The sequence below is a fragment of the Balaenoptera acutorostrata genome, chromosome 3 (genome assembly GCF_949987535.1).
Source record: "Balaenoptera acutorostrata chromosome 3, mBalAcu1.1, whole genome shotgun sequence".
Classification (NCBI taxonomy): Eukaryota; Metazoa; Chordata; class Mammalia; order Artiodactyla; family Balaenopteridae; genus Balaenoptera; species Balaenoptera acutorostrata.
Genome location: NC_080066.1, coordinates 159,028,765 through 159,049,903, shown reverse-complemented (window position 1 = coordinate 159,049,903; position 21,139 = coordinate 159,028,765). Strand labels below are relative to the sequence as shown.

The 21,139-nt window shown below is 41.6% G+C and overlaps 1 protein-coding gene across 2 annotated transcripts in view; it reads right to left on the bottom strand.

Moving 5' to 3' along the window:
- Positions 1-20,744, bottom strand: part of TSHR (thyroid stimulating hormone receptor) — a 161,399-nt gene extending 140,655 nt beyond the window's left edge. For both annotated transcript variants that reach the window (XM_007188703.2, XM_007188705.2), the window contains exon 1: positions 20,541-20,744. In XM_007188703.2, the coding sequence (XP_007188765.2) occupies positions 20,541-20,710 (170 nt within the window). In that variant the 5' untranslated portion in view covers positions 20,711-20,744. The remainder of the gene's footprint in view (positions 1-20,540) is intronic.
- Between the last annotated feature and the right edge of the window lie 395 nt (positions 20,745-21,139).

The window sequence follows — 21,139 nt, the reverse complement described above, 5'->3', positions numbered from 1 at the left end:
ATTCAGCCCTATCCCCCGTGCTAACCCTCGCCCTCACCCCACGGGCACTCTGTGAGCCCTACCGTGGGGCCATCCCAGCCCCACACCCCATGTGGTGGCGCCTGGGCCAGGCTCCACCTCCACACGGTAAGTGCTGACACTGTGTGCAAAAGAAGGAAGGTGAAGAGAAGACCCCAGGTGAAAGAAAATCAAAGATGTTCGGGATGCAGGGGGAAAAAGAAAACGGAAAAGAAAGGAAAAGAAGAGGAGGGGGAGGGGAGGGGGAAGAAAAGAAAAGAAGGGAAAAGAAAAGAAATGAAATGAAAGGAAAAGAAAAGAAAGGAAAAGAAAAGAAAGGAAAGGAAAAGAAAGGAAAGGAAAAGAAAGGAAAAGAAAGGAAAGGAAAGGAAAAAAAGAAAAGAAAGGAAAAGAAAAAAAAGAAAGGAAAGGAAAAGAAAAGAAAAAAGAAAGGAAAAGAAAAGAAAGGAAAAGACAAAGATGAGAAGGTTGAAGGGAAAACAGTTTGGCCTAGATGGAGGAGAATGAGTGAATATATGAGAAAGGGTGTAAAATGTGAAGACCTATGTATCATATATTAATGACCGTCAGAAAGCAGCTATCATAGAAGAAACATTGAAATAACCAAGACAAAATCACTTGATCAATTGACAGTAGCCAGCCTTCATCATTGGCCACCCCAGAACTAGAATAAATGGAACATTAACAGAGTGGAGACTACACGCCAATACCATAGACCCCACCCTACCCCACTTATCAAGGCTGATCTGGCCACTATCACCATTGAAAGTCCAGCTAGTTGGCAACAGAAATCAATGTGGCGCTATTACTTGATAGCACCACATGGCTGCTTGGTGACAAGTTGACCACATTGAGCCCTTTCTTCCTAGAAGGGCCAGTGGTTTATTGTCATAATAGTAGACATTATCAGTAACTGTTCACCTTTCCTGCCTCTAGAGCCTCGACCAGCACCACTATCTGAGAGATTTCAAAGTGTCTGATCCACAGGCATAGAATCTCATACAATAGAGCATCTGACCATGAGACCTACTTCACAGAGAAGGAGATAGGGAGGTGAGTCCATATCAGGGGATCCACTGGTCATATCAAGTACCATATAATCCAGAAGCAATTGATTTTACCGAGCAAGGGAATAGCCTGCAACAGGCACAACTTGTAGGCAATACTCCACCGTGATGGGGTACCATTATGCAGGTTACACATTGAATCACAAACCTCTATTTGGATGTTTGATCCATTAGGAAGAAAAATGGGCCTGGGAACCAAGCAGCTGAAGCAGGAGTAGCCTCAGTTGCCTTTATATCCAATGACCCACTAAGGATCTTTGTGTTTCCCATTGCTACAATTCTAGGTTCTGCAGGGAACTTTAAACTATGACTGCCACCTAGGCATTTTGGACTCCTTATGTCCAGGGAATCAGCAGACTAAAGGAGGAGTTAATATCTTGGCAAGAGTAACTGATCCGGATCAGCGGGAAGAGGTAGGGCTGCTGTTCCACAATGAGAGCAGAAGGGAATATGTGTGGAATTCAGCTGATCCATTTGGGCATATTGAAGTACTTGTTCCGTTATGACTAAAATGGACACGGACAGCAACGTTGACCTGAGAAGGGTATAGTTACCATGGGCTCAAACCCCTCAGGAATGAGAGCTTGGATCAGACAACTAGATAAGTCATCAAGACCAGCTGAGGTGAAAGCTGAGTGTGAGGGGAATTTAGAATGGACAGTGGAAGAGAGAGATGATAAATACCAGTTGTGATCCTGAGACCAACTGAGATCCAGTTGTGGAGGTGAGCACTCCGTTCAAGAAAGCACTTGCTATTAAGCTGTAGGAGTGCAGCTGACATTCCTAACTGGCTCAATATCTCAGTATCTGCCCTCATTGTGCAATAGTAGCCCTACCTTAGGTGATGATCAGAGAGCCACTTCGAGGCACCCGGCAATCAGAGTGTAAAGTGGAGGAATCCAAGGGAGATGGTCATCACTGCTACCAAAGGTTCAATCCAGGAAAGTTTCTAAAAATGTCCACTGAATTTTGCAACATAGATTGTTAGTCACTTTGGAAAAGAGATTTTTCAATTGAGTGATGGAGGCAGAAGCCAGACTGCACTAAGCTAAAGAATGAATAGGAAGTAAAAACATCAAGAGAGCAACTTGAGAAAACTCTTTATGAATACTTAGCTGTGAAGGGAAGAAGGCAGGGAAGTAGGAGTGGTAGATGGACTAAGATGTGAGAACTACAGAGAGATGTTTTTGAGAAGACAGAGACTTGAGTGTGTTTGGAGAGCAGTGGAAAGGATCTGGGAGAGAAAGAGAGAGGAAAAAAAGTCTAGGGTGAAGAGACCAGGGAGCGTGGAACAGGTGGAGAGACTCCTCTTCCATTATTGTAAGAGTGGAGGAGGAAAGGATGGATGCTTTTTTAAAAAATTATTTATTTATTTTATTTTTGGCTGTGTTGGGTCTTCGCTTTTGTGCGAGGGCTTTCTCTAGTTGCGGCAAGCGGGGGCCACTCTTCATCGCGGTGCGCGGGCCTCTCACTATCGTGGGCTCTCTTGTTGCGGAGCACAGGCTCCAGACGCGCAGGCTCAGTAGTTGTGGCTCACGGGCCCAGTTGCTCCGCGGCATGTGGGATCTTCCCAGACCAGGGCTCGAACCCGTGTTCCCTGCATTGGCAGGCAGATTCTCAACCACTGCGCCACCAGGGAAGCCCATGGATGCTTTTAAATTAAGTATTTAGTTGTTGTTGCTTTGTTTTTACAGTCTAATCCCCTCAAAATCCCTATATGATACATCTATGTTCCTCAAAATATTTGATAAAGCATAACCCCCCATATTCTTACTCTGCTGAATAAGAAAGATTGTCCTTGAATAATGAAGAGCCCCTTCTACACTTGAACAGTTACTTCCCTGGTCTACCCATCAGTTCTCCGAGGTAAGACAGAGCCATTCCTTAGTGTTCATTTAACAGATACAAAAAGTGAGACACAGAAAGATTAACTGCCTTGCTAAAATGTTCATGACTTATTGAAGGTCTCCTGACTTATGACCTCCATTTCTATTTACCACTCTTACTATATAGAGTCCTGTCACATAGTCATATAATCATTTACTTATTGCTCCAGAAACTTCCATCCTCTACTCTTCACTATGACTTTTAGCTGACATGGCTTTAACCACAATATTTCCCTCCCTACTTTGCTGCTATTGAAACTGAAGACATTGGATATAATATAAAAAGAAAGCATAGCCCCTCCAAGTCACTCTATTTTTTTTTTTTTTTTTTGGTCACGAGATAACATACTTTCTGTAAAGCGCCCAGTTTCTTAAGAGTAGAAGGAATTCTTCATAAATACATTAGAACTTGTATTGTCACATAGAACTGAATCAGACAGAACCTTAATGGATTCTTTCATGCTTCGTAGAGCACATTTCAGAGCTTCTGGCTTTGTTGTTTTAGATTCCAGGGATTGAGGATGGTTTTGAATGGCAACTTGGTTATGCTACATAAGAAGGCCAGCCAAGCATTAAATAGGGGCATCTGGAGAGTCTGGAAATACTAACAAGCCTTTCAGCCAAACTCTGACACAGAACAGATAAACCCTTCCTAGAGATTTATGGGCCTTATTGGGACAGAGACCCTCCCAGCTAGAATTTCGGTCACTTTACCCTACTAACAGTAACCCCTTGGGCATGAATATCTCGAGAAGAAGATAAGAAGTCTTGTAAATCTTTAAACTGTCCCTTTTGCACAGTGGACAAGTGTTTGCTCTTCTTAATAAAGCTGTACAACCCTCAAGCCAAACAGCTGCTGAATGGTCCCTGCATGGAAGCTTGACCCCCCGGGGTCAATATAATACCCACATCAAGGGTTAAATCAGGCCAGATCTCACAGGCTCTCAGACCCACTACTGCATTAGTGATAACAGTTAACCTGTGATCAAGGCTTTATTCTGGTTCATCAGGTATTTCACATACATGCTACTAGCATAACCTCACATGATCCTCATAACCACTCCATGATGTGGGTATAGCACAGCTTACTAGCTTGTTCATCTTGTGAATTGAGCAAATAGAGTCTTTCACACAGTGAGCTGATGGAGAGCTAGGATTTGACCATACAGCTTCTGCCTCCAAGTCCAGAGCAGGTTGGGAAGAAATAGCTGAGAAGTAAACTCTGGTAAACATAAGGGGAAGAATAATCTACTTCTCTCATTTAACCTTTTTTTATTCTTAGCAAATTTTCTTTATTGGCATATTGGTTAAAAATTTTTAATGGAGATGGAAAATATTATTAAAAGAAACACCATTACAAATGGGATACTGTTTGAGTTCTGCAGCTTCCCTATAACAGAGGAAAGTCCTTTACATAAATATTGGCTCTTAAAAGGTAAGAGTTATGGATAATGGCTCATGCATTGCTATTAAGTCACCTCTTTGTAGAAGTGTTGACTAAGATTGCCGTGGGATCCAGAAGGGATAAGAGCTTGGTGTTCCTCAGCCAACCAGCTAGAAACACTCTCCCTCACAAGATGGGTATTCTTAAAACCTTTTGACATGGGAAAGTCATTTTGTAGCTCTCAGCCTCTGAGAATAAGTATGGACATTTTTGGTGTTCAGATTATTATATCTAAGGTGTAAGGCGTTCAGACAAGGATGGGGGTCCTTTTTATACAGGTGTGTTAGAAATGAACCTGTATGAAAAATCTTGAAAGTAAACAAAGCTTGGCCTTTTATATCTCCTTTTGCACTGGGCCACTCGTCTGATCACCCACATTCTTTCTATCCCTACAATGTGGATGAAATGTGAAAACATGAAGTAAAAGAAGCCAGACACAAAGGTCACATATGTATGATTCCATTTATATAAAATGTCTAGAAAAGGTAAATTCATAGAGAGAGAAAGTAGATTAATGGTTGCCAGGGGCTGTGTGGAGAGGGGGAATGGGGAGAGACTGCTTAATCAGCACAGGATCTCCGTTAGAGATGATGAAAAGAGTTTGGAACTAGACGTGCTGGCTGTACAACACTATGAATGTACTAAATACTACTCAGTGGTGCACTGTATGAATTTCACATCAATTAAGAGAGGGCGGTGGGGAGTTATTTAGGAAGAGAACTACAGAATAGTAGAGAGAGCCTTGGATTTAGAGTTAGGACACCTAAGTTCGAATACCCTTTCACTTAAACTCGTTGTGACATAAAAGGTAAGAGAGGTGACATTTCTAGGTCTCAGATTCCTCATCTGAGTCAAACATCTACCTCACAGAGCTACCATGAGTCCTAAGTGAAATATCATATGTGAAAACACATAGCATGGGGCTGGACACAGAGTTCACACACAGAACATAATTCAGCAAAAGAAAATAACGTTAACAGTGATAGGCTTTTTAAGGCAGTACACAAAACTCATTTAATTCCTATTATTGCTCAAACTGTTATGATGTAACAAAAGTAACTTGGATTAATAAACCATAGTAGATAAAAATCATGGCAATTTTCAGAAATCCAAACACTCTGAAGAACTAGATGTTTTTGAAACTCAAGTTTTCTGGCATCAAGGCATTAATTTAACCCTAAAAATTACCGTTATGGCAAATTCTTCACTCTAATACTGCTTGAACTACCTCAAGAGGTGCTCCATTTCATTAATATATGATGCACATTTTTGGAAAAAAACTTTAATATCTCTAAGACCAGAAGTCTATTGATTGAAAGGGAGGCTGGATCACCCTACGGAAATTTCTACAATGCCACCCTAGAGGTGATGTTCAACAACCAGGCGGACAAGATGCCCCATTCTATGGTGAGTGAGCATGAATGAAATGGCCATGGTGACAGGGACTGAAGCCAAACATGGGCTCCTTTTCATCAAAGCTAGTCAAGATACTGCCTCTGTAAAAGCCCGACCTGCCAACAGCAGAACCCTATGCTGCAACCTTGATAAGGTAAATTTCCCCAGAAAACAGCCAGCCATTTGGTGGCAGTTTGGTTACACTGGACCTTTTCCACCCTGTAGAAAATAGTGATTCATTTTAAAAAGAATTTTTACTTTAGATTTCAGTTTGCCTTCCCTGACCTCAACACGTCCACCAGAACCACTCTTCAAGGGCTCATAAAATGCTTGATCTACCAGTAGGAAATCCTGCACAGTACCGCAACAAGCGACTTGTGCAACAGTGCGATACAACACTCAACCAAGAGACACATTTCATCGCAGAGAAGGCACAACAAAGGGTGCATGACCGCCATATCCACTAGTCCTACCATGTACCTCATCGTGCAGAAGCCGACTGCCTAATAAAATGAGGGACTGACCCGTTAAAGGCTCAGCTAAGGTTCCAACTTGGAGACTAAGTCCTGCAGGGTTGGGGATCTGATCTAATGAAGTATACACACTGAACCAATAGCCATTGTATGTTATTATATTCTTTACAGCTAGAATACCTGGGTCTGAGGACCTAGGGGAGTTAGTAGGATTGGCCCTTCTCACCATCACCACAGTGACCTACTTCCAGAATTTGAACTTCTCAACCCCTGCCAGATTAGAGGTCCTAGTTCCTGGATGGACAGATTACTTCCACAAAGTAAAACACAGGGGGCCTGATGCTATAATAACCACCTGGTCATTTGGGCTTCTTGTACCAGTGGATGAATAGGAAAATAAAGGCGTTTATCTACTGATGGGACTAATAGAACCGGGAGGAGCTGGGGTGGTTGCTACACATCAGCATCTGCAAGGAGTATGTCTAGAACCCAGGAATTTCACTGGGACGTACCTTGGTTCTTCTGTGGCCAGGGATAATGGTGAATGAGAAAATGGGGCGACTATAGTTGAAAAGGGCAAGGCAACTAAGGGTTTGGAACACTTGGAGGTGCAAGTCTGGGTCCTACCACTAGGCAATCACCCCAGCCAGTCAAAGTGCTGTCCGAAGGAGAAAGAAATCTAGAATTGGAGTTGCAGAGAGATGATAACTATCAATTACAAACTTGGGATCAAACACAACAGAGAAGACTTTAGCTCATGTCAGAAACTCTGTGCGTTATGTCTTTGCAAAGATTGCATCCTGAAGGGAGTGGCAGATTGGACTTGTATCCTCCTCTCTCTCAGGAAAGAAGGAAGGGCATGTCATTCGTACAAAACTGCAGGTCACGTATTTTTGTGTGGGAGCAGGATATAATGGAAATCTTGGGCAGGTTCTGAGTGGTGCTAAGAGTGAACTACATTGGAGATCTCTTATACCTCACTTGAGATCCTCTCAGCCTTACGTGTCTCCTATTCTAGCCATTCCGCAGCCACCGGTTCATGCAGAAGCCAGCTGGCTTCACCCAGGTACACCCTGACTGTGCTGCATCTCAGCCTTGCATCCTGCTCCTCTCACTTTCCACCCCGGGGCTTTTCTGTTAATATCCGGAAACTCTTTTATCATCCAGGCATAAGAAACCCGGAAGGTTGGTGAGTTAACACCCTGACCTATGGGGGGTATTTTTTTTTCATGAGATTTTTCTTGTGTGGGAGGGTGATTAAAAATCCTTACTAGCTTCTTATCTCATTCAGAAAACAAACAAACAAATATTTATTTATTTTTTACACACACACACACACACAAATAGCTTATAATGATCTATAAAGTAAACATGACCTATAACTGCTCTGATCTCATTTCCAACAACTCTTTCTGCTCCAGCTACATTTCTCTTCTTGTTACTTCTTAAACATATTATGCGTGTTCTTCTCCTGTCCCCCCGACTCTGGGTCTTTGCATTTATTCAGAATCCCCCCAACCCAGACACCAGCCTGGCTTAGTTTTTTTAGATCCTTCAAGTCTTTATCCAAATGTCACCTTCTCAGTGGGGCCTTCTCTGACCATTTAAAATGCAACTTCCGGCATTCCTTCTCCCCCTTCCTTTATTCTTCTCCATTATACTTATCACATTCCATGTATTTTCCTTATTTATTTATTAATTTATTTTCGGTGGCTATTTCCCCTGCTAGAATGTAAGGTCAAGGAGGTCATTTATTATGTATCTCCAATGCCTAGAATGGTATTTGCATTTAATAGGTGATCAATGAATATTTATTTAAAAAAGAAAGAAGAAAGGAAGGAAGAATAACTAACTAGAACAAAATGCCATCTATCTAGAGGTAAGATTTCTGGTCATCTCAAATCTCTGGACCATGGCCATGAAGCCAGAAATAACTGAAAAAGGTGTTGAGAAGGAAACAGAGCAGTCACCCAGCCCACTAAGGACTCTGTCACAGGAAAGCCCCTCACTGACACCCTCCCTTTAGAGCCTATTTATTCTCAAGTCCACATCCTTCACCCAAAGTTAGCCTTCTAGTTTCTCAGCTTACAGAAAGATTGAAATAACAAAATATAAAGTGACCTGGCAATAAGAAGAGACAATTTCAATCCTCTAACTGGAGTTGAGTAATTACGATAACACACGGGTGTGGGTAAAATTAAGCTAATTCTTGCAAAATGTAAGCCAAGAGCTTCATGTATCATATAAATACAGAGATTGTGTTTTTGAAAGAAAAACTGGGACACAGTGAGCTCTTCCCAGGTGCAAAAGGGGTGTGGGGAGTTTAGTTAAGATGATGATGAAATATTTGAATTTCTGGACTATTGTGATGGTGCAAAACCTATGCCATATTTACATGTCACTACATTAAGAGAGTAATATTTATAAGATGCTTTAAAAATCACAAATGCCTGCTCTGTAATTTTAAGAAAAGAATCTGTTTTGAACATTTCCAGAACACCCTAAATGATCTTAAGGATTCATACAAGAATGAAGCAAAGTAAGTAGTGTCTGACATCTAAATGGAACCCTTTAAAATCCAATTTGTAGCTTTGAACAAATGGGACCATTTTGCCCATACTTGAAATTTTCTTCAATGATTTTTTAATTGCAGGAATGAAGGGCTAAAGAGTAATGAAGCACACTGACCGGCTTCAGTGAAAAAGGAAACAGGGTCAGTGTGGAGGAGTTAATGCCAGACATGAGGCATTAGACACTTATAAAATCTGTTTTTAAACTATTGGCTTGAAGAATAGCCACATTCAGTGAACTTCTGTGTGAAAAGCCTATTCAAAGGACAGGCTAAGTGTGAGGCATAAAAAAGTAACCATACTAATGTATTCAGGAGAAAATATATCACATTCAACGATCAATACTTTTTTTTTGTTGTTTAAATATATGTTTTAGCATTTTTTGTAGTAAAATAAAAATGTTTATAATAAAAAGAATTATAGGTGATACCAAATGTATACTTACAGTTACACAAAAATGCCAAATTATGCCAAAACAGAATTTCTTTGGAGGTCAAGAAACCTCCAAAGATTTTCATTGAAAAATCTGAGAAGAATTATAGACTCTCTCAGCAATGCCCTAATGTTCTTGTATACAAATTTTTACATTATCACAGATTCCCAGGAGGCCAACCACAGACCCTTAGGAAGCCCATGAACCTCTGGTTAATAAATCCTTTTTTTTTTTTTTAATTTTCATTGGAGTACGGTTGCTTTACAATGTTGCATTAGCCTCCACTGCACAACAAAATGAATCAGCCATACACATATAGATATTCCCTCCCTTTTGGACTTCCCTCCCATTTAGGTTACCACAGTGCATCAGGTAGAGTTCCCTGTGCTATACAGTATGTTCCCATCAGTTGTCTATTTTATACATAGTATCAATAATGCATATGTGTCAATCCCAGTCTCCCAATTCCTCCCACCCCGCCCCTTTCCCCCTTGGTATCCATACATTTGTTCTCTACGTCTGTGTCTCTATTTCTGCTTTGCAAATAAGATCATCTATACCATTTTTCTAGATTCCACATATATGTGTTATTATATGATATTTGCTTTTCTCTTTCTGACTTAGTTCACTCTGTATGACACTCTCTAGGTCCATCCACGTCTCTACAAATGACCCAATTTCGTTCCTTTTTATGGCTGAGTAATATTCCATTGTATATATGTACCACATCTTCTTTATCCATTCCTCTGTTGATGGATATTTAGGTTGCTTCCATGTCCTGGCTATTGTAAACAGTGCTGCTATGAACATTGGTGTGCATGTGTTTTTTTGAATTATGGTTTTCTCTTGGAATAAATCTTAATCTGAAGGGTAAAAAACATACCTTGTACAACCAAGAAACATTAAAATAATCAAATAGATCATTTTAATTTCTCAGCTCTGGAGGGGGAAAAGCTATTTCAATTAATTGACTGATAAATTCAAGTAAAGTTCACTCATTTAACAGCACATTTTAAGTAGTGTGAATTTGTTTTCTATGTCTACTACTTTATCAGAGCTGATATAAGAAGACAGACTTAGACCCAGGGACAGGTGACATAACCAGCCATTCTGGACCCAGGTGTCCGAGAACAGGACTGAATGGGCTTGGCCTCTGCAGAGCTGGTCTGATCATGGAGCTCTTACACACAGCACTGCCTCCCAAACTACTTCCTCACTGGCCTCCTTCAGTGCCTGCCATTCCGGGCATCAAGGCACGTCTGTGGATCAAGTGACGGGGATATTCAAATACAGAGATGCATTAACCTGAAGGTACAAGGAAATAACTCCGGGAAGGTATACAAGAAGCCACATGAAAAACAAATACGTGATGGAAAAGAATTTAAATTTTTAGTAAGTTTTTGGAAGTTAAATTTTAAAAATAAACCAAAGACTTCAAAGGAATGTCCTGCTTGCCCTGGATTCCTTCTGAGTGTCCCAGCTATCCCAGGGGCCCTGCTCCACTTCCTCTTGCTGAGGAGCCCTACATTTGGGAAGTTTAGAAAGCACTGGGGGAGTTAATTTCTTGGGGGTGGCAGTTCAAAGGATCAACAGGTCTTTAGTAATATGAACAAACAATGAGAGATGTGGATGTCACTTCAGTATCTAAAGAACTAGTGTCCCAGATAGCCAGGAAAAATACGAAACAAAGCAGAATTCCATCCATCTTAACAGGGCAATAAAACTAAAGGACTCTGAAAAAGAATAATAAAAGGGTGCAAAGAACCCAATGGGATAACATTAGAGTGCCTCTGGAGACATTCATTCATGCGTTTGTTCATCTATTAAACAAATACTCACTGACTATCGATTATATACCAGGCCTTTTCTGGACACTGGGGATACATAACTGAACAAAACAAACAATAACGACAACAACAACAAACAAAACAAAAACCTTACCCTTGTGGAGATATAATCTTGTGGAGAAAGACATAACCAAGAAACATAAAAACAAGCAAATTACTTAAACGCTGGAAGGTGACAAGTGCTATGGATTAAAAAAATGTTTTAAAGCAGGAGTGTTAAATTTTAAATGGAGTGATTAGGAAAGCCTTATTGAGAAGGTAACATCTGAACAGAAACTTGAAGGAGGTGCAGGGATTAACTGTGGGGATGTCTGGGAAAATAATGTTTGAGACGCAGGGAAGGACCAAATGTGTAAATCCTGACAAATGTGAGGAACAACAAGGAGGCCAATGGAGTGAAAGCTGGATTACGAGTGAAAGTAATAAGAAATAAAATTGGAAAAGTAAAGAAGGTCTGAATCACATAGGGCCTTTTGGGCCAAAACTGTAAGGACTTTGGTTTTTATCTTGAGATAACTAGGAACCCTGCTGGACGTTCCTGAGTAGAGGAGGGACATGACCAGACCTACATTTTAAAAGCTCTCTTTGGCTGCTGTGTGAACAGACTGTGGAGAGCAGGGGTGGAAGACGGGACAGGTTCAGAGGCTCCTACAGTAAGCAAGAAGGGAAGACACTTTCAGTGTCTTAAGAGAGCCAAAGAAACACAAAATCAACTGAAGCAGTGAAGGAAGTTAGCTACCTAACTATGTGGGGAATGCAGATTTTGAGGGGGTATTGAGAGACCAACCCATTTTAAGTTATTGTCTCCCAGTTATGGTGACAATAAACAAGGCTAAGAATGTCCCCATATGTCCTACGGGCCTCTAGACTTTATGTTCTATTAGTAATTTATCCTCCAAATTGGGACACCTTTGAGAATGAAAGGAATGCTATTAATTACACCTGGACAACAGGTGCAAGAGAAGGTTCCTTTCAGATAGGGCAACCCTAATTACAAGGAACTTAGGAAGCCTGTGGATGGTTCCTTAAAAACCAGAGTTCGTTAGAGGAGGAAGACCAACTTGCTTACTGGATAGACATCTTTTAGCCTGGGAAATTTTAGAATTAAGAATAGAAATGAGAGGCTAAATCAGATCCACAGTATCAATATGTTTGTGTTGAGTTTAAGAATAGTCAATACATATTTGGTATGTTCGGTCTTTGTCTTATTTAAACTTGGCCTGTTGGAATATCTAACAGATTGCCCTTGCAACTCCAATTTAAAATGAATAATTGAGTAATTTATTTCAACCTGTGATTTAAGTTGAAAAGAAAATTATTTTTTACTGCGTTTACTTGTAAATGTCTACCTTGAGCCAGTAACTGTTCTAAGCATTTTATACACATTGTAGGGGCAAAATCGTGCTTCAGTGGAAAACTATGCATTGATTTAGAGCACATTCTTCCAAGATTGAGTCTGATTCAACAAGAGCTACTTTACAGCTCTGTAGGTTGTAGATGACTGACAACAAGGCAAAACAATTTTGTCTGCGGACACGCAAATTCTGTCCTGTGAGATCTTCAGTTGACTCTGCCCACTCTTCCCCACACGAAAGAAAGTTTTGCCTCCATCAGCATGTTCACTTCGGTATTCCACATCTATAAAAGTGCTGATTTTGTGGACTCTCCTTTAAGCTGACTGCAACATCTTACCAGTTTTCTCCTTGTAGTGGGTTGACTAGTGTCCCCGCAAAACTCATGTCTACCTGGAACATGAGTATGTGACCTTATTTGGAAATAGGGTGTCTGTAGATATAATTAGTTAAGCTGAGGTCATCCTGGAGTAGGGTGAGCCCTAAACCCAATGACTGGGATTGTGATAAGATGAGGAAAGGACACACAGAGACAAAGACACACAGAGAGAAGGCCACATCAATAAAGAGACAGAGATTGGCATCCTGCAGCTACAAGCCAAGGAACACCAAGGATTCCCATGGCCATCAGGAGCTGGAAAAGGCAGGAAGGATTCTTCCCTAGAGCTTTCAGAGGAACATAGCCGTGTTAACACCTTGATTTCTTACTTAGCTTCCAGAACCATGAGAGAATACATTTCTGTTATGGTAAGCTCCTCAGTTTGTGATACTCTGTTATGGCAATCTTAGGAAACTAATACGCTGCAATGAGTTAAATACAATCTTCAATGTGTTCAATTTACAGCTGTAGGAGAGTCATAATTTTACCTGCCTTTGAAAATTATTCTTTAACAGTGTTAGGTCATTCACACCTCCCAGCAATCCAATGAGGCAGGTACTATTTTCATCCTTATTTTATAGATGAAGAAACTGAGGCACAGAACAATCAGGCAGTGTTCCCGATGGGGTTTAGGACAGGCTACCCCCAAATACAGAACTTTGGCATATTGAGTATTTTAAGGAATTTGAGAAACAGCATGTGCAAGGAGGACTTTCTGACCTTCCCCAAAAGCAGGTCACAAGACCCTCTTGTGAGAGGTGCCCTCCCTATACCTGGAGGGAAGGAGCATCCGTATCTCCACAGACAGAGGGAAGGCAAGAGGAACCTGAATGAACAGACTTTGCTGTTTGCCCCTTTATTACACTTAGCTCACACCCTTTTTTGTCTTGTCATATTGTTCCATGGCTCGCCACGCTTCATCAAAACCAGCATAAAGACGCTCAGGTACAATAGCTTCTTGGGGTCTTCATTTCCTTATGAAAGCTCTGTGTCATGTCATGTAAAACTTATAGTAAATAAATTTGTATGCTTTTCTTTTGTTAATCTGTTACTGTTACAGAGGCCCCAGCTGAGAACTTAGAAGGGTAGGGGGAAATTTTTTTCTCTCCTACATTCTCAAAAGCATACCTAGGAAACAGTACAGCAAGCCATTCAACCCAGATGACCTCACTCCAGAGAGTGTGCTCTTAACCACTTTATTCTCCGGCCCCATAAAGAGCACTGGGATGTCTAAAAACTTAGGATTCCCGGTACTTATAAAGTTTAATTCAATAGACTTTCTAGAATTTTCCAAGTATTTGGAAAGTTTTGTCAAATATTCACATGCTTTAAAAGAATATATTTGTATTCATTTAAACTACTTACTATTTTATTAAAGTACTTATTAAGATATTATTAAATTATAAAATCTTCCTTAAAGTAATTGTTACAATTAGATTTACAAATAAAATAATAAACACATGGAAAACTCAAAAAAAAAAAAACCCCTAGGTTTTATATTTATTACTTTAATGAGTCAAATATTTGTTTTTAAAATCAAAAGTCTTCTTTGGACACAAAAGCTGCCCCCACTGACATCAGAATTCACTTTGACCTGTATTGTATTATGAAGAAAGTGTGTAGTACATATTTTGTTGCCCATCAATATCTTTGTCTCAAGTGAATTAATCAAACCCTTCAGCATTTAAGTTAGAATTCTCCAAAGTTCTTCAAACGAGCAGTTCCATCTCCTGGAACAATGCTTCCTCACCCTCCATGAAACGCTTATACCCAAATTCTACTGGTTCAGGATACAGCTCAAAGACTTCTTTGAACCCCAAAGTTAGCCCCCCCCCCCGCCCATTTCCACAAGTATACTCTCAGCACACTTACACAATTCTAATTACGTTTATGTGATTATTGGATTAATATTCAGCTTCCACACTAGACTGTGAGATCCCTGAGGACAGGGACACATTGGCATCGTTCTCCACCAAATCCAGAGCTTAGCACAGTGTCTGGAATATAGCCAGTGCTTAATAAACATTTGCAGAATGAAAGAAGTGATGAGCCATGTGCAGGGCATACGCCCCTTCTTTGGTGGGAAATTCCCCATTGTGTGTAATATTAGAAGGACACTGTTCTGCATCTCCTACTGCTGACACCAAAAATGATAGAGGGAGACCTCTTCCCTCTTCCTACCCTCAGCAGCTAGGACACAGCAGGTAACCTACACCAGATAATCAGATGCGCTCACATAGGATATCATTCTTTGGCTGGTGATTCAAAGAGGCAGGGACAATTGAGAAATTACTTATGGCAGCACGCAGATAGTCCAGCAGCTATACAACTGGGTGCCCAGCACCACAGATGTCCAGTGGCTGTGATCGTGGTATTGTCCATGGAGTTGTTCCAACCAGATGGTTGGCGGTGGTTCCAACTTCCTGCCTGCCATGGGCCTTGGCCTATTTTCAAAGCCTGGTTCTACAATGATTCTGTAAATTATATGTAATTCTTTCAAAATACTTCTTTTCTCCTTAAGCTAGACACAGCGGGTTTTCTGTTACTTACCAATGAAAACCTTGACTGATATACACACACACATACTCACACAGAATAACAGAGAATAAATCACGGAGCCTGGAAGTGTGAAGTGAAGCTGCCTTTATAAGACACAAAGTATTGGTCCATGTTTGGGCAGCATGTGGGTGCTGAAACAGAGGGCTTCTCTTTAGGTTGAAGCCAAATGTTATTCAGGTTATGACCGCTAATTGTAACTGAAGTAATTGCGAAATGTAGAATTAATCCACATTTCCCTAAGTGTAAAACAGGTGTGATTTGAAAATACTTGAGATTATTTTAGGTGGAATGCCCACATGGCATTAAATAATATTGAATCACACAGTGAGAAAGTGATTCCCTTTTCCATTGTCCTTCAATCCTTCTGATACCAGCAAGGATTGGTGGACTGATATCTCTTTGATATTTCTTGAACACTTATTAAACTTCCTTTATGACAAAGAGAAGGCAGCCTCAGGCTCAGAACATTCACAGACAATAGTCTCAAGCTAGAATAGAATTACATTTATGTTTTAATTGTATTTATGTTTTAAAATAGTTACCTCCCATTTAGAGCAAGGCATGCTAATTTTCCATTTATAGTCACAATATAAGCCTTCTAAACAGATTCCTTTTAGTTAAAGAAGTGAGTCAACCTAAAAATATTGAGTAAATAATAGCACAGGTAGAACACAGATAAGGCAAAAATCCTGAAGATGGTGAGTTACCATCTTCAGTTTAGAAGACACCAGGACAGGCCATCAATTAGAGACACAGATACAGAATGCAAATGACTAAAAACTGAAGCAAAATCCAGAACCCGAAAACAATAGCTACAACTCCTTCAGAAACATTTCTGAAGGCACACAAGTGCGTGATGGACAAACCACTACTTCACTGAAGCCCTAGACCCTGGAAGGCGGGGGATGGAGGGGGTGGAGGCAATGATTGTCACCATCATAAAACTAAAAGCAGGTGGGTTAAAAGGACAAGGCGAGGTAAGGCAGCACTTTCTTGAGGAAGAATCCACACAAATCCAGAACAGCCGTCTAACCTCATCCACCTCCTCATTCAGAGAAGGGATGGTCTCTTATACATAGAAGTAGCAAATGGCAACTCTCTGAATGAGAGTGATGGGTCAATCTTGTTATCCTTGGTGTTAAGGTAATATGATCTATAATTATACATGAAAACTTAAATTTTTAACTTTATTCTTCTTGCTTCATTAACGTTCCCTTAAATCAGTAATTCTCAATTGGAAGGAGCGATTTTTTCAGACTACCTGTATATCAAAGATTCTAGAATGTTCCACCGGGGAGTAGGGATACCAGCTCTCCCTCACTTCTCACCTAGTTAGAACCACTGTTATAAAGAGAGTGTATCATGCCCATTTGGAGGGGGGAAGTGGAAGAAAAGATTCAGAACCACTGTTTCAGTAGGAACCATAAACAGTATAACTCCCACCCAGCCCATGTGACAGGTGTATGGGTGGTGAAGAAAGAGGCAATCTCTTTACCTTTCAGCACCATACTATGTGGATAGAAGGTAAGGGTTAGGGAAAATTGCACCATAGTAATTTGTAAAATGGCTAGGCAATGGTTAAACAGCATCTGTATTTGGAAAAGGGGTTACAGCTCAGAACGAGTTTTTAATGACAAGGATCTGGTTTGCTCCAGCAGGGAAGGCCTTGTACGATAGATATAGTCTTTCTTTTCCTCCCTCTGTCCCAATCCTCCCTCCCAATTTCTTCTTTCCCTCCTTCTTTCTTTCCTTGTTTTATTTTCCTCTTAACCTCCCATTTTCTGAGTTACTGCATATTTCTAGGGACAATAGCCCCCAAGGTTATCTGTGGCTTATTGGACATCACTAGCTTTCAAACTTTTTTCTCCAAAGCCTCACGACCGTACTGGGGAAGAGCTGGCAGGGTGAGACCCATTTTCCTCTGAAAGCAGGGGGTTCAGGGTGCAGCTCTGCGGTATTTCACATCCTGGCAGTACCACTTACAAGCTGTGTGACATTAAGCAAATAGCTTCACTTCTGTTGTGCCTCAGTTTTCTCATCTATAAAATGAGAGTAATAAAATCGTCTACTCGATTGGATTTTGTGAGGATTCAATGGGTGAGTGGTTATAAAGTACTGAGAACAGGAATAAGCACAGTATGATTGTTAGCTTTACATATTTGACTTCTCTCATAAGCTTTCCTTTCACAGAAGAGTTCTACTGCCCCCAAAAGATTTGAAAATCATTCTGCTACTTTTGCCCAGGGTTGTGGTCATCGTTCAAATTAGCATGCTCTTTAACCTATACTTTTCATCAATTTTCTCTTCTCTATCTCAGGTTAACTTCATTCTTCAGAATAGCTCCCCTCCTGCCCTCCCTCCCCCCACCTTCCCACTGTTTTCAAGGTCAGAGTCTCCCCACTACTGCCTTTATCCAGTGATTCAGTGGATTCCCTTAGACTATTCTCATTGCATCACAGGCATCAGAAAGAACCTAATGGAACCCTCCCTTTTACCCTGAAGGAGACTTGGGTCCTGCCACATAAATTATCTCACCTAATTTCACGGTTAGTGAGAGAGGGAGGAAGAGATGTGTATCCTGACTCTGATTTCATTGCTTTCTCTGACATTACCTGTCTCCTCATCACTTGGTGGAACCATACACAGAATGATTCCAACTTCCCTTCCACTGCCAGAGCCACGTTTCTCTTCAATGACTCTTGAAGTTCTGCTCCCTTTAAAGAAGTCTCTGAACTTGTGATGTCTCTGGCCTCCTTTCTCCCCACACACAGCAGAGAATCTGAGACCAGCATATTTGTTTGTTCTTTCATTCACCTAACAAGCTTTTTTTTGAGCATCAAAGTAGTTCCAGGGTTGAATGACAGGGTCCCTGTGTTAGAGAAGCTCACGTCCTGCTTAGACAGGCACTCAAAGAAATAACAAGTTACAGAAAAGCTGTGTGTAAGGGCTAGGATAGGGTTAATGCACAGAATGTTGTCGAGAAGGCAGCTCACCCAGCCTAGGGGTCATGGGCCAGGAGAGGCTTCCTGAAGGAGTTGACACCTAATCTGGACCTTGGAGTAGGCATTAGCCAGATGGAGAAAAGGGAAAAGTCGCTTTAGGCAGAGGGAAGAGAATGTGGAAGGGAAGGTATAGGCAGTTAGTTGTGAAAGCAAAGAACTTTGGGGAAAGTGCCAGAAATTCTGTTCAGTAGGAGTGGAAAGTGTGACAGAGTAGGAGCCATGAGGTTTGAAAGACTGGGCTAGGTCTTAAAGGATCTTGTAGGTTGTACAAAAGAGTTTTATCATGGGAGACATGGGGAGTCAATGCAGGGGTTTAATCAAGAGGATAAGAACGTATTTTATTCTGTAGTGGCAGCATGGAAAATGAATGTTTTTTTTAAATAAATAAATAAATTAATTAATTAATTTTTGGCTACATTGGGTCTTCGTTGGTGCACGCAGGCTTTCTCTAGTTGCAGCGAGCGGGGGCTGCTCTTCGTTCTGGTGCGCGGGCTTCTCACTGCATTGGTTCTCTTGTTGAGGAGCATGGGCTCTAAGCATGCAGGCTTCAGTAGCTGTGGCTCGCAGGCTCAGTAGTTGTGGCTCTCAGGCTCTAGAGCACAGGCTCAGTAGTTGTGGCACACGGGCTTAGTTGCTCCGTGGCATGTGGGATCTTCCCGGACCAGGGCTCGAACCCGCATCCCCCACACTGGCAGGAGGATTCTTAACCACTGCGCCACCAGGGAAGCCCGAGAATGAATGTTATTCACTGGATGTTATTGCACTAATTGATCCAGGTGAGATAAGAAACTGAGATATCACAGCATAGAAATACACACCTGTGTCCGAAACGTTCATAACCCACTGTTGAATGTCCCTGTGAGCTGAATTCTTGAGGAAATCTTAAATACAACTTCACCATTGCTTTTCATTTACCTACATTTTCTTTAATAACCTGAGCTTTCGTACCTTAACTGGGTTTAACCAGTTAAGTAAATAGTAAAACCAGATTGTCTTACTATTCTTTCCTACTGTTCTATTTCTAGTCACCCAAGAAAGCCTTCTTCCCTTGTTTACAATTATCCTTTCAATCGTTGATTTCAATGTCTGTTAAGGAACAGATGTACACGAAACTCATTTAACATCAAGTTTCTAATCTGGTAACATTTAACACGCAGATAAAAATGTACTTTATGAAATTTCATCTCTTTATACCTCTACCATGCCAATCCCAAAGGAGATTTTTGGATGCACTACATCAGTGGGTATCTCACATTTGAGTAAGTAACTCAGATACTTCATACAAAGTGAGTTTCAGACAAAGTATAAAGGATATTCAGTTGACCGTCCATCTGGGCAGGTTTCATATCTGCAGATTCAACCAACACTGGATTGAAAATATTCGGGGGAACAAAATTCCAGAAGGTTCCAAAAAGCATAACCTGGATTTGCCCCACACTGGCAACTATTTACATAGCATTTACATTGTATTAGGTATTATAAGTGATTTAGAGATGATCTAAAGTATACAGGAGGATGTGCATAGGTGATATGCAAATGCTATACTTGAGCATCCTCGGATTTTAGTGTACACAGGGGTCCTGGAACCAATCCCCCAGGCGTACGGAGGGACGACTGTGCTTTTAAAAGAGCCCTGATTAAATTTTTGTCAACTGTTTGATGAACCAAGAGACCTGCTAAGATAATTTCCCATCTAGAAAGATTAAAAGTTGAACCCCCTTTTTTTTTTTTTTTGCAATTTTCATCACCCAAAATAAGATCAAAAGGATCCGGTTTTGAGTTGCTATTAATCTTATTTACATCTTAAGTAAAATTAAGATTCAGCCAGGGCTGGGAGTAGGCAAAGTGCAGAACAGCAGCTCTTTAGAAAGAACAACTCTCTCTTTTCATCTTGTACTAAAATTTCGTTAACTTTTTCTGTGTTATGAGTAACTCGAGCGGCAGCAATCCCACGTTTGGTCGATGGAGTTTTTACTCATTGCGCGCGCGCGCGCACACACACACACACACACGCACACACAACCCTCTCAACCCTCTCTTTTTGTGCACTTCCATCCACCTTTTCCAGCTGACTTTGGCCCCTGGGTCCTCCCCTCTCCTCTCCCAGGTACTCACAGGGTCTGCGTACTGGGCGGTAAGCTGGGGATGCGGTGGATATCCTTGCAGGTGACTCTGAAGTCGTCCTCCTGGTGACATTTGCAGGGCGGAGAAGGACACCCTTTCCCCCTCAGGCTCCTGGGCAGGACAAGAAGCAGCGCCAGCTGCAGCAGGGGCGTCGGCCTCATTGTCCTCGGGGCTCCAAGGCTATGTCTCCATCCTCCTCTATCGCCTCATTCTCAGCCCTCTGCGCCTCGGGTTCCCTCAGGCTGAAGGAGAGCGGGAGGGGTGGGAGGAAGGAGAAATCGATGGGGTCGTGACTTCAGCACCGAAGAGGAGGCTGGAGAGGGGAAAGAAGAGGCTCTCAAGTGCTCCGTTTCCCTAGGCAACCCTCCACCCAAACAAGCTTACTTACTTCACTTTCCTCGCCCCAAGCCACTCAGCCCGCTCCGTCTGTTCCCTGACAATCAGCGCCGGTCCGGGCTGTGCCCTCCGCTCTCCAACCTGCCTCACGCGCCCCTCCCATTACTTCCCTCCAAAGCCTAGTTTAGACGCCCCCTCCTTTCCTCGGCTCTAGACCTAACGGGCCACCTCTTCCCATGGGTGGGTAGCCTCCC